This window comes from Neomonachus schauinslandi, chromosome 5 (assembly GCF_002201575.2).
Source record: "Neomonachus schauinslandi chromosome 5, ASM220157v2, whole genome shotgun sequence".
Lineage (NCBI taxonomy): Eukaryota > Metazoa > Chordata > Mammalia > Carnivora > Phocidae > Neomonachus > Neomonachus schauinslandi.
This window is the reverse complement of record NC_058407.1, coordinates 116,471,910-116,484,897: the sequence shown is the minus strand read 5'-3', so window position 1 is coordinate 116,484,897 and position 12,988 is coordinate 116,471,910. Positions and strand designations below refer to the sequence as shown.

The window sequence follows — 12,988 nt, the reverse complement described above, 5'->3', positions numbered from 1 at the left end:
ATGATCCCAGAGTCCTGGGATCGAGCCCCACATCGGGCTCCTTCCTCCGCGGGGAGCTGCTTCTCCCTCTCACTTTGCCTGCTGCTCTGCCTACTTGTATTCTCTATCTCTGTCAAATAAATAAATCTTAAAAATAAATAAATTGATTTGATGAGAAGACAGAAGGACACAAAGGTTTATTTAGGGTTTGGCAGGAGTGTTATTAAGATAATAGATCATGAAATCTAAGCAGGATAAAAAGTAAAGTGAAGAAACGAGAAAGCTGAAGTGGAAATAGAGGGAGTGAATGGTGTGGGGACCCCAGTGAGGAGGAGGAATAGCTGTAGTGGGAGTAGCTGAACAGTGAAGCTTTATCTTCCACCATTTGCTTGTTGGCTACCAAGAAATCCTCAAAGACTGAACACTGTGGGTGCTACAGGAAACCTCTCTGTGAGGAAGCAAAGAAAAATCGATGGGAGTATCCAGCATGATGGCAGAAGACAAAGCTGAGAGATAGACGGATGTATTGAGTCAGAGTCAGTAGAAGGGACATAAGAGAATTTTAAAAAGTGATGAGAATGCTTCTGTTTCTGGCCAGGATGCGGTAGTAGTAATATAGAGCGGTAGAGCATTTCTTCCACTGCAACAACCATGAAAAGCAGATTGACTTAAAAATATAATCTAAGAGCTATAGAAAGGCAAATTTAAAAAGACTGAAAATACCAAGGATTGGTGAGGATGTGGGACAACTGGAACTCTTATTTATAACTAGTGGGAATATAAATTGATAAAACCACTTTAGAAAACTGTTCAACAGTATCTGTGAAAGGTAAATACGTATCTAGCCTATGGCTCATCAAATCCATGCCTCGGTATGTGCCCAAGGGAAATGAAGACACATATCCACAAAAAGACATGTGCAAGAATAGTCATTGCAGCTTTGTTCATGATCGCCTCCAACTGAAAGAAAAGAACCCAAACCTTCATACAACGGAATAATATACAGCTATAGAAAGTATGACTTAGTAGTACAAAAATGTGAATGAATCTCAGAGACGTGCTGTGCTAAACAAGGCAGAGGTGAAAGAAGTCATGTTCTATGATTCTCTCTATATATAAATTATGTTATAGAATATATATTATATATATAAATATACATATATATTCTCTTTATATAAAGTTTAAGAACAGGAAAAACTAATTGATGATTTTAAAAGTCACATAACGATGATCTTTCTGAGGATTTTTTGGAGGGGGAAGGAGCGTGAGGCGGAGATAGAAATGTTCTATATCTTAGATCTGATTTTGTATTCTGTAAGATCAAGTGGAAGAAATATGCACCAATATACAAAAAACAGAGTAGATTTTGCTTTTTAACCCAATCTGACAATCTTAATTAATGAAATCTATTGGCCCTATAGATGTTTATTTTGGTCATTGATATATTTGATTTTATTCCTATCATTTTAAGTTTAAGGTTTATTTTAAGTTTAAGATGTCTCTTTGCTATATTTTCATATTGTGTCTCTTTTGTACTTTCTTCCCTTTTTCTAAATTGAGCAACTTTCATTTGTTACCCTTTCCTTTTGATAATTTGGAACTTCTACTTATCTGTAGTCTATTAAACACATATTTAAGTCTGCTTTTTATATCAATGTAAAAAATAAGTTATAACTGGGCAATAATCTCATTCTCTACCAGAACAATCCTGTTTCCTTTACATGAGCTTTGTTGAAAAATTTCTAGAATTTTAATTCCAAGTCATTTTTAATTTTTTTCTCATAATGTGTCATCTTTACTTCAGAAATCCTTAAGAATTACATTGTGATTCACAACATCACTATCATTCAGCTTAACTATATATTTTATTGTATTTATTGATCTACTACTATTGTTTTTATATTTTGTCTTCCTCAGTTTTGACTGGAGCATTTGCCAAGTAATTTGTTTAAATATATAGTTAATATACTTGTTGACTTTAGGAGTGCCTGATGGTTTTCAAGCCTCAATCCCCAAATAGTTTCAGAAGTCCTCCCTTAAAATTTCTGTGGATTTCTGGGCCATTGTGCTCTTCTGATCAGTGTTGAAGCCAGTGTCTTTGCCATTGCTCTGGGCTCCGCTACAGGGGCCATCTTTTCTCACTGGTTCATGTCACTGGAAAACCACAAGTGCCACAAGCTTGGTGCATGTGGCAGACTTTTTTTCTTTTTTTTAAGATTTTTAAATTTATTTATGAGAAAGAGAGAGAGCACAAGCAGGGGGAGTGGCTGAAGGAGAGGGAGAAGCAGACTCCCGTTGATCAGGGAGCCTGATGCAGGGCTCGATCCCAAAACCCTGAGATCATGACCTGTCGAAGGCAGATACTTAACCGACTGAGCCACCAGGCACCCCGGGCAGAATGTTAGTGAAGTTTTATGTCCCCAGAAAGAGTCCAAGATGCTTGAGAACGAACACTATGACTTTTGTAACTCTTAGAGTTTCTAGTATAGAGTAAGACATACACAAACAACAGCTTTAATTTGGATGTTAGATAATGCTGTCCTGAAATCCAACAGCCATTTCCCCTGCAAGGGGGATTTTTATCCCAGCTGTGCCCTTTTAGGTCATTGCTTACTGCTCTCTTCTCTGTCTTCTTCACTCTCCCAACCTCACACAATTATGCTTCCTTACTTAGACTAATCTGTCCCTCCATTCTCAGCCTGAAACTGAACACCAATTTTAATTATATCCCCAGACACAATAAGATGTCCATTTAGGAAGGGCCAACACAAAGAGCCAGATAAAACTTTGAAATTCATTTTTTTCCTTTAACATAAGCAGAACACCCTCCTTCACCAGTCTCTGGAAATGGAAGAAAAATGGTGTAATAATTTGTTTTCACCTTGACCAAAGAAAACCCATAGGAGCCATGAATTTGTTATTGTGCATTTCGCCTACCCATGAATTCTCAAGATCTCATAACACAATAGAGATCTTCCTAGAGCTCTATACTTTTTCTTTACACCATATTACCATTTTACCATTACCGTAAAATCTGTTTCAGGTTTTATCCAATTTTACATTTTGTTATATGTGGTTTTCTATTGCTTTTTAGTTATTTCACATATGTAATTTCTGCTTTCTCAGAAAGAATAGTGATTAGAAGCAAGTACTGAATATTAGGACTGTCAGGGCATCTAATATATATAGGTACTCAAGGATTCTTGTGTATCAAATAAGAATTATGCTAGTATATGTTATTTAATGATCATCTGTTATGTGCCAGACAGTGTGCTAAGTGCATTACATATATGATTTCTAATCCTCTCCTTGATCCTTCGGGAAGAATAGGTATCATTATACACATTATACAGGAAAGGAAAACTGAAATTCTAGCAGCTTAAGTAACTTGTTTGATTCCACATGGCTAAGTTGAGAGACTAGGTCTGTCAGATTCCAAAATGCTTTGCTCTTCCTGCCATTACCCCAGGAATTCGAAAGCCACCAATACTGGCAACTATCTATCAGTGATGTTTTTTAAATAAAAACTTTACAATGCACTTTGTGGGCAGTGACCACATCCTTTTAGTATGATTATGTTCTCTTCAAGTTTCTAGACACCATTCATTTTTTACGTGTTTTTTAAAGCTCATATGTGAACTTGACGTTTTTTTCTCTCTACATTTCAGTTTGATCCATTAATGATTGAAAGCAAAGAAGCAGCAACTGTGGTGTTAATGCTTAATTCTCCAGAAGAAGAAATTTTGGCTAAAGCATGTGAAGCCATTTATAGATTTGCTTTAAAAGGTTTGGTTTTTTCAGTTTATTTTTCTATTTCATTAGTTTCTTAAAATATTTACTATGTAATAGGCCCTTTCTCCCTAGTCTTTAATTCACTTCTTGTCAGATGAATTCTTTCAGACAACCAGAATATCCTTTAATGCATTACCTGAAACTAATATATCTCCCTAAGTGCCTATCTTAATCTTGAGGAGTAATTTAGTCACTGCATAGAATAGTCATGTTGAAGGTTTTATTGTTGTTTAAAAAATTGTAAGTCACAGGAGCTGCAAGAGCTCCCAGTGGTCAAAGCCGGAACAATTTGAGCAAGAAAATAAAGTAGTATTGGATTATAACCCAAAGTATAAATAAATATTTATGAGCCTATACTGATATAAATAAATACTTGAATAAATAAATAAATGGGAGAGAAAATACAAATCTCCCATGCAGAAGAATTCCAAATAATTTATGTACTCTGACCTGAAGGAGGCAGAATATAACTTTTCACTCTTTAGGTATGGGCTTTGCATAGTGACTTCTTTTCAAAGATTACAATATGGAAACAGGGAAAAAAGAGTAGGTTTATAGTGGAGAAACCTGACGAACACTATTCAGTCAGGTGATCAAAATCAGCATCAATAGTGATAAGTCATAGTGATAATATGTGAACTTGACATGATGTAATGAAAATGGCACTTCTGTTATTTTCCCCCAAAACTTATAACCCTGAAATCAGACAAGTTCCAAGTCAGGGACATTCTACAAATACGTCTAACCAGTACTCCTCAAAACTGTCACAGCTATCAAAAACAGGAAGAGTCTGAGAAACTATCAGCCAAGAGGAGTTGAGGATATATGACTAAATGTCATAGGGGACCCTGGATAGGATCCTGGAACAGAGAAGGAACATTAGGCTAAAAGTAAGGAAATCTGAATAAACATGGACTTTAATTAATAGTAACATATTAATATTGGTTTATTAATTGTAACAAATGTACCCACTAATGTAAAACATTAATAACAGGGGAAAATGGGTATGGGATATGTGGTAACTCTGTACTATCCTTGCAATTTTTCTGTAAAACTAAAACTGTTATAAAAAATAAAGTTTATTAAAACACTATACATGGTACAAGTTAGGTTCTATTGCAAGGTTTATTCATAGAGGGTTTACAAACATAAAGGACAATTATATTTTAGTTCATTCCAAGTGGTGATAAAAGTAGACTTTTATTATACTGTATAACATTTTAATTGAGGATACTTGAAGAGTTTAGTATAACTTGGTATTTTTAACAAAACCTTTTAAACTAAGAAGGGGGCAATTTGATTTTTAAGGAAATGATACTTTAAACATTGTTTTGGGACTTGTATGAGAAAACAACAAATCACTCAAGTAGCAAATGGTGAAATACTCACCTTGCTATATCACTCTAGTCATCATTGGGAATCCAGATAAAAACCAGAATCGTTGCTTCTGGCAGGTATGGTTCATGAGTAATTGTGTAGAATTCTGGGCCAGATATCAGGGAGACACTGGATCATGCAGTTATGGCAACATGAGTCTCACTCAGCCATACAGAGTCATCAAATGCCATCTTTTTAAAATGACATGAGGTAAAGAAATAGGTAGGCATATATTTTATGTGAAGTCAATACAGAAATTACTGTAAGTCTGGTGTTTTATACTAGCAGTATTTTCTGACTGTGTTTTTAAGATAAATGATAGGATGTTGCCTTTTGGCCATGATGGACCAAGGGGTCAAATTTACTTTCCTGATTGAAACAACTAAGAAAACAAAAATCTATGAAATAACAGTGGGCAAAACACTTGATATTAGGCAATGAAGGACAGTGACCATTGAGAGATAGGAAATGAAGGAAATAAACTCTATGATTACCCCAGCTTATCAATTTCAGAGAATTTGCAGCCACATCACAGGAAGGGGTAACTTGTACAGAGCTTGGTGGACTCTGAGTTGAGAAGACAGATCTAAGAGTTCAGGGAGACAAAGGTAGCAAGAGTTTTCAGTAACAGAGAGGAAAGAGTTTCACAGAAAGAGAACTCAGGAGATAGGCAAAGGGTCCGAATCAAGTGTTCAGCTGAGTACTGATAAGGAGGTATATATATGGGAACTACTTGAAGTCAGACAAAGCACTTAACATGATCAGAGTTAACAGTGTCTGATGCTCACACAGGGCCACAAGTGGTGCCTGTTTCCATCAGCCAGACTAGAAAATCTCAAGATTCATGGAGAATTGTATAGAATGCACAGAAGGGTCTTGCTTCAATAGTTAGAAATAATTAGCCCTAGATCGAGCTCTGTTCTAGTACTACCTAATAAATATTTAAAAAGCAAGACCTAAAGTGATCAAATTGTTTCCAGATAATTGTGTCCCAAAACAAATTTGAAGAATACAAAAATAACCATTTACCAACTAGGTAAAATTCACAATGTCTGGCATCCAATAAAAAATTACCAGGCATGAAAAGAAGCAGGAAAATATAACTCCTAATGAGGATATAAAATCATCAGTAAATAAAAACTGACACAATATATGTGTAACTGGAGTCTTTGAAAAAGAAGAGAAAGGGACAGAAAAGGTATTAGGAGAAATGATGGCTCTGAATTTCCCCAATTTGACAAAAACTCTAAGCTTCCAGATCTAAGAGGCTCATAAAAACCCAAGCACAATGAATATGAAGAAAATTACAGCAAGGTATAACAAAATCAAATTGTTTGAAAAGAGTGATAAAGAGAAAATCTTAAAAAGAAGCCAGGGGAAAAAGCACATTACATTCAGAGGAACAAAAATAAGGATGACTGTAGATTTATCATCACAAATGATGCAAGCAAGAAGTCAGTGGAGCAGCATCTTTAAAATACTGAAAGAAAAATAAAAACTTTAAACCTAGAATTTTATTCCCAGCAAAAATATCTTTCAACAACATAAGTGAGATAATGTCTCTTTCAGACATTCAAAAGCTGAAGTAGTTTATTGCAAGCAGACCCACACTACTAATTATAGTAAAGTAGGTCCTTCAGGAAGAAGGAAAATGATACCAGATGGAAATGTGGATCTACACAAAATAATAAAGATAGAACACTAGAAATGGTAACACAGGAAGTTTTTTCTCATTATTTAAATCACTTAAAAATCAAATTGGTTATCTTAAACAAAAATAGTAATCATTTACTGTGCAGAAACACTTGTAAAAATAAGATATATGACAACAACTGAACTAAGGTAGGAAGCAGAAAAATGGAAGTATATACTATTGTAAGGTTCTTGCACTATATGTGAAGTGCTCTATCCCGACTTGAAAGTAGACTGTGATAAGGATGTATACTACAGACTTTAATACAACCACTAAAATAACAAAGAGTAATATCAAATAAGCCACCAAAGGAAATGAAATGGAATCATAAAAATAATATTCAATTCATACAAAGAAGGCAGAAATGAAAAAAAGGAAAAAAAGAATAATGAGACACACAAAAAACAAATAACAAGGTGGTAGACTCAAACCTAATGTTATCAATAATCCAACTAAATGTAAATGGGCTGAGTACTCAATTAACAAGGAGATAGTTTTATAGTCTATAAAAAGCAAGACCAAACTACATGCTGCATCCAAGAAATGCACTTAGAATATAATGACACAAATAACTTGAAAGTAAAAGGATAAAAAAAAGATATATTAGCACTAATCAAAAGAAAGCTGGAGGGGCGCCATGGGTGGCTCAGATGGTTAAGCGTCTGCCTTCGGCTCAGGTCATGATCCCAGGATCCTGGGATTGTGCCCCACGTTGGGCTCCTGGCTCAGTGGGGAGCCTGCTTCTCCCTCTCCCTGTCCCTCATGCTCTCTCTCTCTCTCTATCTCTGTGTCTCAAATGAATAAATAAAATCTTAAAAAAAAAAAAAAAAGAAAGCTGGAGTGGCTATACTAATATCAGAATAATGAAGGAGTAGTATCAGATAAAAAAACCTCATTTTGTAATAATAAAAGTCAGGAAGCTATGAAAAATAAAATAAGATGAAAACAGAGAGGGAGGCAAACCATAAGAGACTCTTAACTATAGGAAACAAACTGAGGGCTGCTGGGTGGAGGGATGGGGTAAATGGGTGATGGGCATTAAGGAGGACACTTGATGTAATGAGCACTGGGTGTTATATGCAACTGATGAATCATGAATTCTACCCCTGAAACTAATATTACAGTATGTGTTAACTAAATTGAATTTAAATAAAAGAAAAAAAGCTATGAAAAAACCTATAATGTCAGAGCTTCAAAATACATGAAGTTAGAAATGCAGGGAGAAATAAACATCCACAATTATAGCTGAGGACTTTAATAACCTTCTATTAATAAATGAAAGAACAAATGAATAGCAAATCTGTAAGAATATAAAAGATTTGAACAGCGATATAAATGAATTTAACCTAATTGATATTTATAGAACACTCCAAGCAGAATAACATTCTTTTCAAATACAAACAGGACATTTATCAAAATAGGTGATATTCTGAGCCATAATACAAGCCTTAATAAATTTATTTTAAAAGAATTCCAATCATATAAAATATACGTCATACCACAATAGAATTAAATTGAAAATCACTTAACACAAAGGACTCTGGACAATCATTAAATAGAAAGTAAACTACACATTTCTAAATAATCTGTCAGTGAAAGAATTCAAAAGGAAAATCCAAATTGAAAATGAAAACATAACATATAAAAATTTGTGGGATGCTACCAAAAGAGTATTTGGGTTAGCCAAAAGTTTCTTAGATATGACACTAAAACATAATCCATAAGATGACAATTGATTGGATTTTATCAAATTTACCCTAAACACACACACCTCACCAAAAAAGATACACAGATGGCAAATAAGCACGTGAAAAGACATCATATGTTATTGGGAAATTGCAAATTAAAGCAATAATGAAATATCACTACACACCTATTAGAATGGCTAAAATTCTAAACACTGACAACATAAAATGCTGGTGAAGATGTGGAACAACAGGGACTCTGATTCATCGCTGGTGGGAGTCCAAAATAGTACAGGTACTTTGGAAGATGATTTGGTAGTTTCTTAGAAAGCTAAACATAATCTTACACATTTCTCAAAACCTGTAGAATTGTACAGCACATATAGTGAACCATAATGTAGATTATCAACTCTAGTTAATAGTAATGTGTCAATATTGGTTCATCAATTGTAATAAATGTACCACACTAATGCATGATGTTAATAATAAGAGAAACGGGGGAGGGAAGGGAGATGGAGTATATGAGAACTCTGTATTGTTTGTTCATTTTTTTAAAAGATTTATTTATTTGAGAGAGAGAGAGAGCATGAGCAGAGGCGGGGGGGAAGGCAGAGGGAGAGAGCCCAGAGCCCAACACAATACTCGATCCCAGGACCCTGAGATTATGACCTGAGCTGAAATCCAGAGTCAGCTGCTTAACGGACTGAGCCACCCAGGCACCCCTGTTTATTTTTTAATAAACTTTAAACTGCTCAAAAAAAGTCTAGTAATTTTTTAAAAAGATACACTATAGACAGCAAGAAAATTTTTGTTAATCATATATCTGATAAAAGATTTGTGTCCAGAATATATAAATAACTCTCAGAACTCAATAATAAAACAAACAAAATTTAAAAATACATACGAGCAAGAGATTTGAACACACACTTCACCAAAGAGATATATGGATGGCATAAGCGTACCTTTTGTTCGCCATCATTAGTTGTGAGGGAAATGCAAATTAAAACCATGATGAAATACTACTTCACACCCTCTAAGATTACCATCATCAGAAAGATGGACAGATGTGTTGGCTAGGATGGGGAACTTCCGGAATTTTTGCATCCACTTTGGAACAGTTCGGCAGTTTCTCGAAAAGTTAAATGTAAACCAACCATATATGATCCAGCCAAATCATGGTATATCCATATAATTGAATAGTAAATAACAATAAATAGGATGAACTATGATACATGCTACAACATGGATTAATCTCAAAATAATTAGACTGAGAAAACCAGGCAATAACGAATTCATACTGCATGATTATATAAAGTTCTGGGAAATGCAAAATAATGTATAGTAATAGGAGGAAGAGATCACAAGGTGTCAAGAGGGCACTTTTGGGGGTGTTAGATATGTTCTTCATGGTGGCACTTGGTTTCATGGGCGTTAAACACATGTCAAAACTTATCAAGTCGTTTTCTTTAAATATGTACAGTCTATTGTACGTCATCTCATTAAAGCTGTTAAAAAAGAATAAAAATAAATGTAAAAGATGACACAGGTTGTTAATTTTGCAAATCGTCTTCTGATCATAAAGTTATAATATATAGCATTATTTAAAAAAGAAGAAGAAATATGTTTTAATGAAGAAATAATTCAAGTTAATAAAAGTAAATAAAAGTAATAAAAGTCTCAGAATGAAAATTTAAAGGAACTTTCAATTTTTATAACAATCTGATATATAAAATATGTTTTTACTTAAGCATTAGTATCTTAAAATTTGTCTTAAATAAGATTCATTTGACAAAATGTTTTCATCTAAGAAATTAAGTTTTAAATTTCCACAAAATGCAAATATTGGAAGATTTGAAAAGAAGTTTGTAAGAGTCAACAATGCATATTTCAACATATTCTTACCAGGCGACAGATTTGACCATTTAGATACAGGGCAATTCCATGGGCTCTATGAAGCTATAGTCAGTGTCTTATCAGAATGTGGACCTATAACTTAAAATATAAAATACTCTAATTTTATGAGAAAACTAAGGCAAGAAAAGTTAAAATGACTTTATTATACTCTCAAATTAATTTTGAAAGTGAAATCTGTATTTTCATTGCCTGTGAAATTGAAAAGCTGAAATTAATCAGGACTTAAACATTATTCCTGACTTTGTAGAATGCTATCCTGCTCATCAAGATATGGACACACTGCTTCTACAGTTAAGCAGGACTCTGGCCTTATCTGGCCTTCTGGTTCTGGGGCTTCTTGCCACAGCTAAGTAGTCCCCAGTGATCCCAGCGCTCCCCTCTGTGCGCATACCTTCATGCTAGCTGCAGGCATATCTTGCCTGATAAAATAGGAACTGTAACCCCGTTGGGTGAAAAATGAACCCCCTGAACTCACCCCACCATTCCACTTTAACTCAAAGTGGAGACTGTGTATGTTAATTAGGTCTTGTGATTAATTATGCCAGTCCATGACTAGCACTATGCTAGGCACTGAGGATATGAGAGACTAGAACGGAAAGGGTGTCTGTCCTCATGAAAAATTAAAAGTTAGAGTGGAACAGGCAAAGTGTTGAAGGAGATCCCCAAGTGGTGTGAAGAAGGTAGACTAAAGAAGGATAAGAAAGGCTTGGATGTAGTGATAACATTAACATTACATAGGGTGGTCAGGGGAGACCCCTCTGAGCACGTGCAGGGTGAGCTAAGAACTGAATGACAAGAGGAAGCCAGCTTTGTCGACAGCAGGAGGAAGGAGAACAGCTATTGTCCAGGCTACCTGTGCTCTAAAGTTTATTCCGAGAGAAATATATGTGGAAGCAAAGAGGAATGTGAAAGGCAAATGGCAAATAAGAAATTAAAATGACACGAGGAAGAGTTTTGATGAGATTGATGCTATCCATGCATGATTTTATTTTACCTATGACATCAGGTGAAGAAAATAAAGCTACCCTCCTTGAACTTGGAGCTGTGGAACCCTTAACTAAACTGCTCACCCATGAAAACAAAATTGTAAGGAGAAATGCTACTATGATATTTGGAATCCTGACTTCTAACAGTAAGTGTCAACTTTTTAAAATTATCTAATAATCTCACATAATACATTATCTTTTTAAAATTTAATTTTAAGGGATTTGTTTGAATTTTATTTGAACTGACTTTAATGTTAACAAGAAGTTAAATGTGTATAATACAACAGATGTATGATTTCATATTTTAAGAGTTTTTTTTAAGTTTTATTTATTTATTTTAGAGAGAGTGCACCAGCTGGTCGGGGGCGGGGAGGGGCAAAAGGAAGAAGGAGAAAGAGGCAGAGAGGCAGACTCCCTGCTGAGCACAGAGCCAGATGCAGGGCTCCATCCCAGGATCCTGAGATCATGACCTGAGCCAAAACCAAGAGTCAGAGGCTAACCAGCTGAGCCACCAGGCACCCCAAGAGATATTTTTAAAATATAAAAATACGTGGAAATTTATCCATGCAAAAACTGTCAAAGTTGGTGATGTAGTATGTTCCAGTCTAACAAGTTGAAGGGCAATCATTGTCTCTTAAAATTAAAATAGATATTTTTCTTGAGTTAGCATAATATAATTTGTCTGCCTCTATGTAAGCTACACTTCATATGTATGTCACAATGAAAGTAGCCCAGGGTAAAGAGGTTTGATACATTTATTTTTTTTTTGAAACTGCAAAATATATTTTGCCAAAAATAATTTTAGACATGTTTTTATTTCTTAAATCAGACCCATTACTTGCTTGAATATTTTCATATATTTAATATGGCAGAATAATAGCATTAGTTAAAACGTGCTATTATGTCTGTTAGAATATCAGTTTGACCAAAACCACGGCAATAAAGGCAGTCCCTGACTAATGAACAGGATGTGTTTTCCATTTGAAAGTCATTTTCATGTTATAATGGTAGGTTTTTTGAGTTAGCCAACAAAAGCCTTCTGACTTTATAATAAAAAATGACATTCTTGGTAGAGACTGAATTCCAACATGAAACTCAGGCAGCTAGGAATAAACATGTCTCTCTCTCTCTCTCATGGCATGGGGCTAAAATTATCATATTTTCCCTCTCACCAGTCTCAGCAAAAACACAAGCAGTTTCCTCCCTCAGCTTCCGGCCCCCCCACTTCACTTTCCTGAATCCTGTGTGAGATAGGGTGGGCCGGGGGCGGGGGTGGGGGGCGGCGCACTCCTTATTCCATGGCGTCCATCAGGGACTGTGGCATTAGTCAGGGAAAGGAAGATGGGAAGAGAAGGGCAAGGAGAGTTTTCTGTGGCATCTGTGCGATTTCAGCCTCGGCTGCAGAGATTGCATGAACAGCACCTTTAGTGTTGGGGGACAGATGGGGCTCCGTCAGGCAGCAACTGCCCGAGCTCGAACGGTGGCTGTTCTGTAAGGCAGGGGCTCGGCGGATGGCCGCAGGATGAAGACAGTTGTGGACAGAGGATGTTCCACCAACCCAG

General features: G+C 35.5%; 1 protein-coding gene across 1 annotated transcript in view; it reads left to right on the top strand.

The window, feature by feature from the left end:
• The window catches only part of ARMC3 (armadillo repeat containing 3), an 89,890-nt gene that overhangs the window by 13,001 nt on the left and 63,901 nt on the right, over positions 1 to 12,988 (top strand). Inside the window, exons 3-4 of the mRNA XM_021696750.2 lie at positions 3,648 to 3,765; positions 11,447 to 11,572. Of these exons, the coding sequence (XP_021552425.2) occupies positions 3,648 to 3,765; positions 11,447 to 11,572 (244 nt within the window). The remainder of the gene's footprint in view (positions 1 to 3,647; positions 3,766 to 11,446; positions 11,573 to 12,988) is intronic.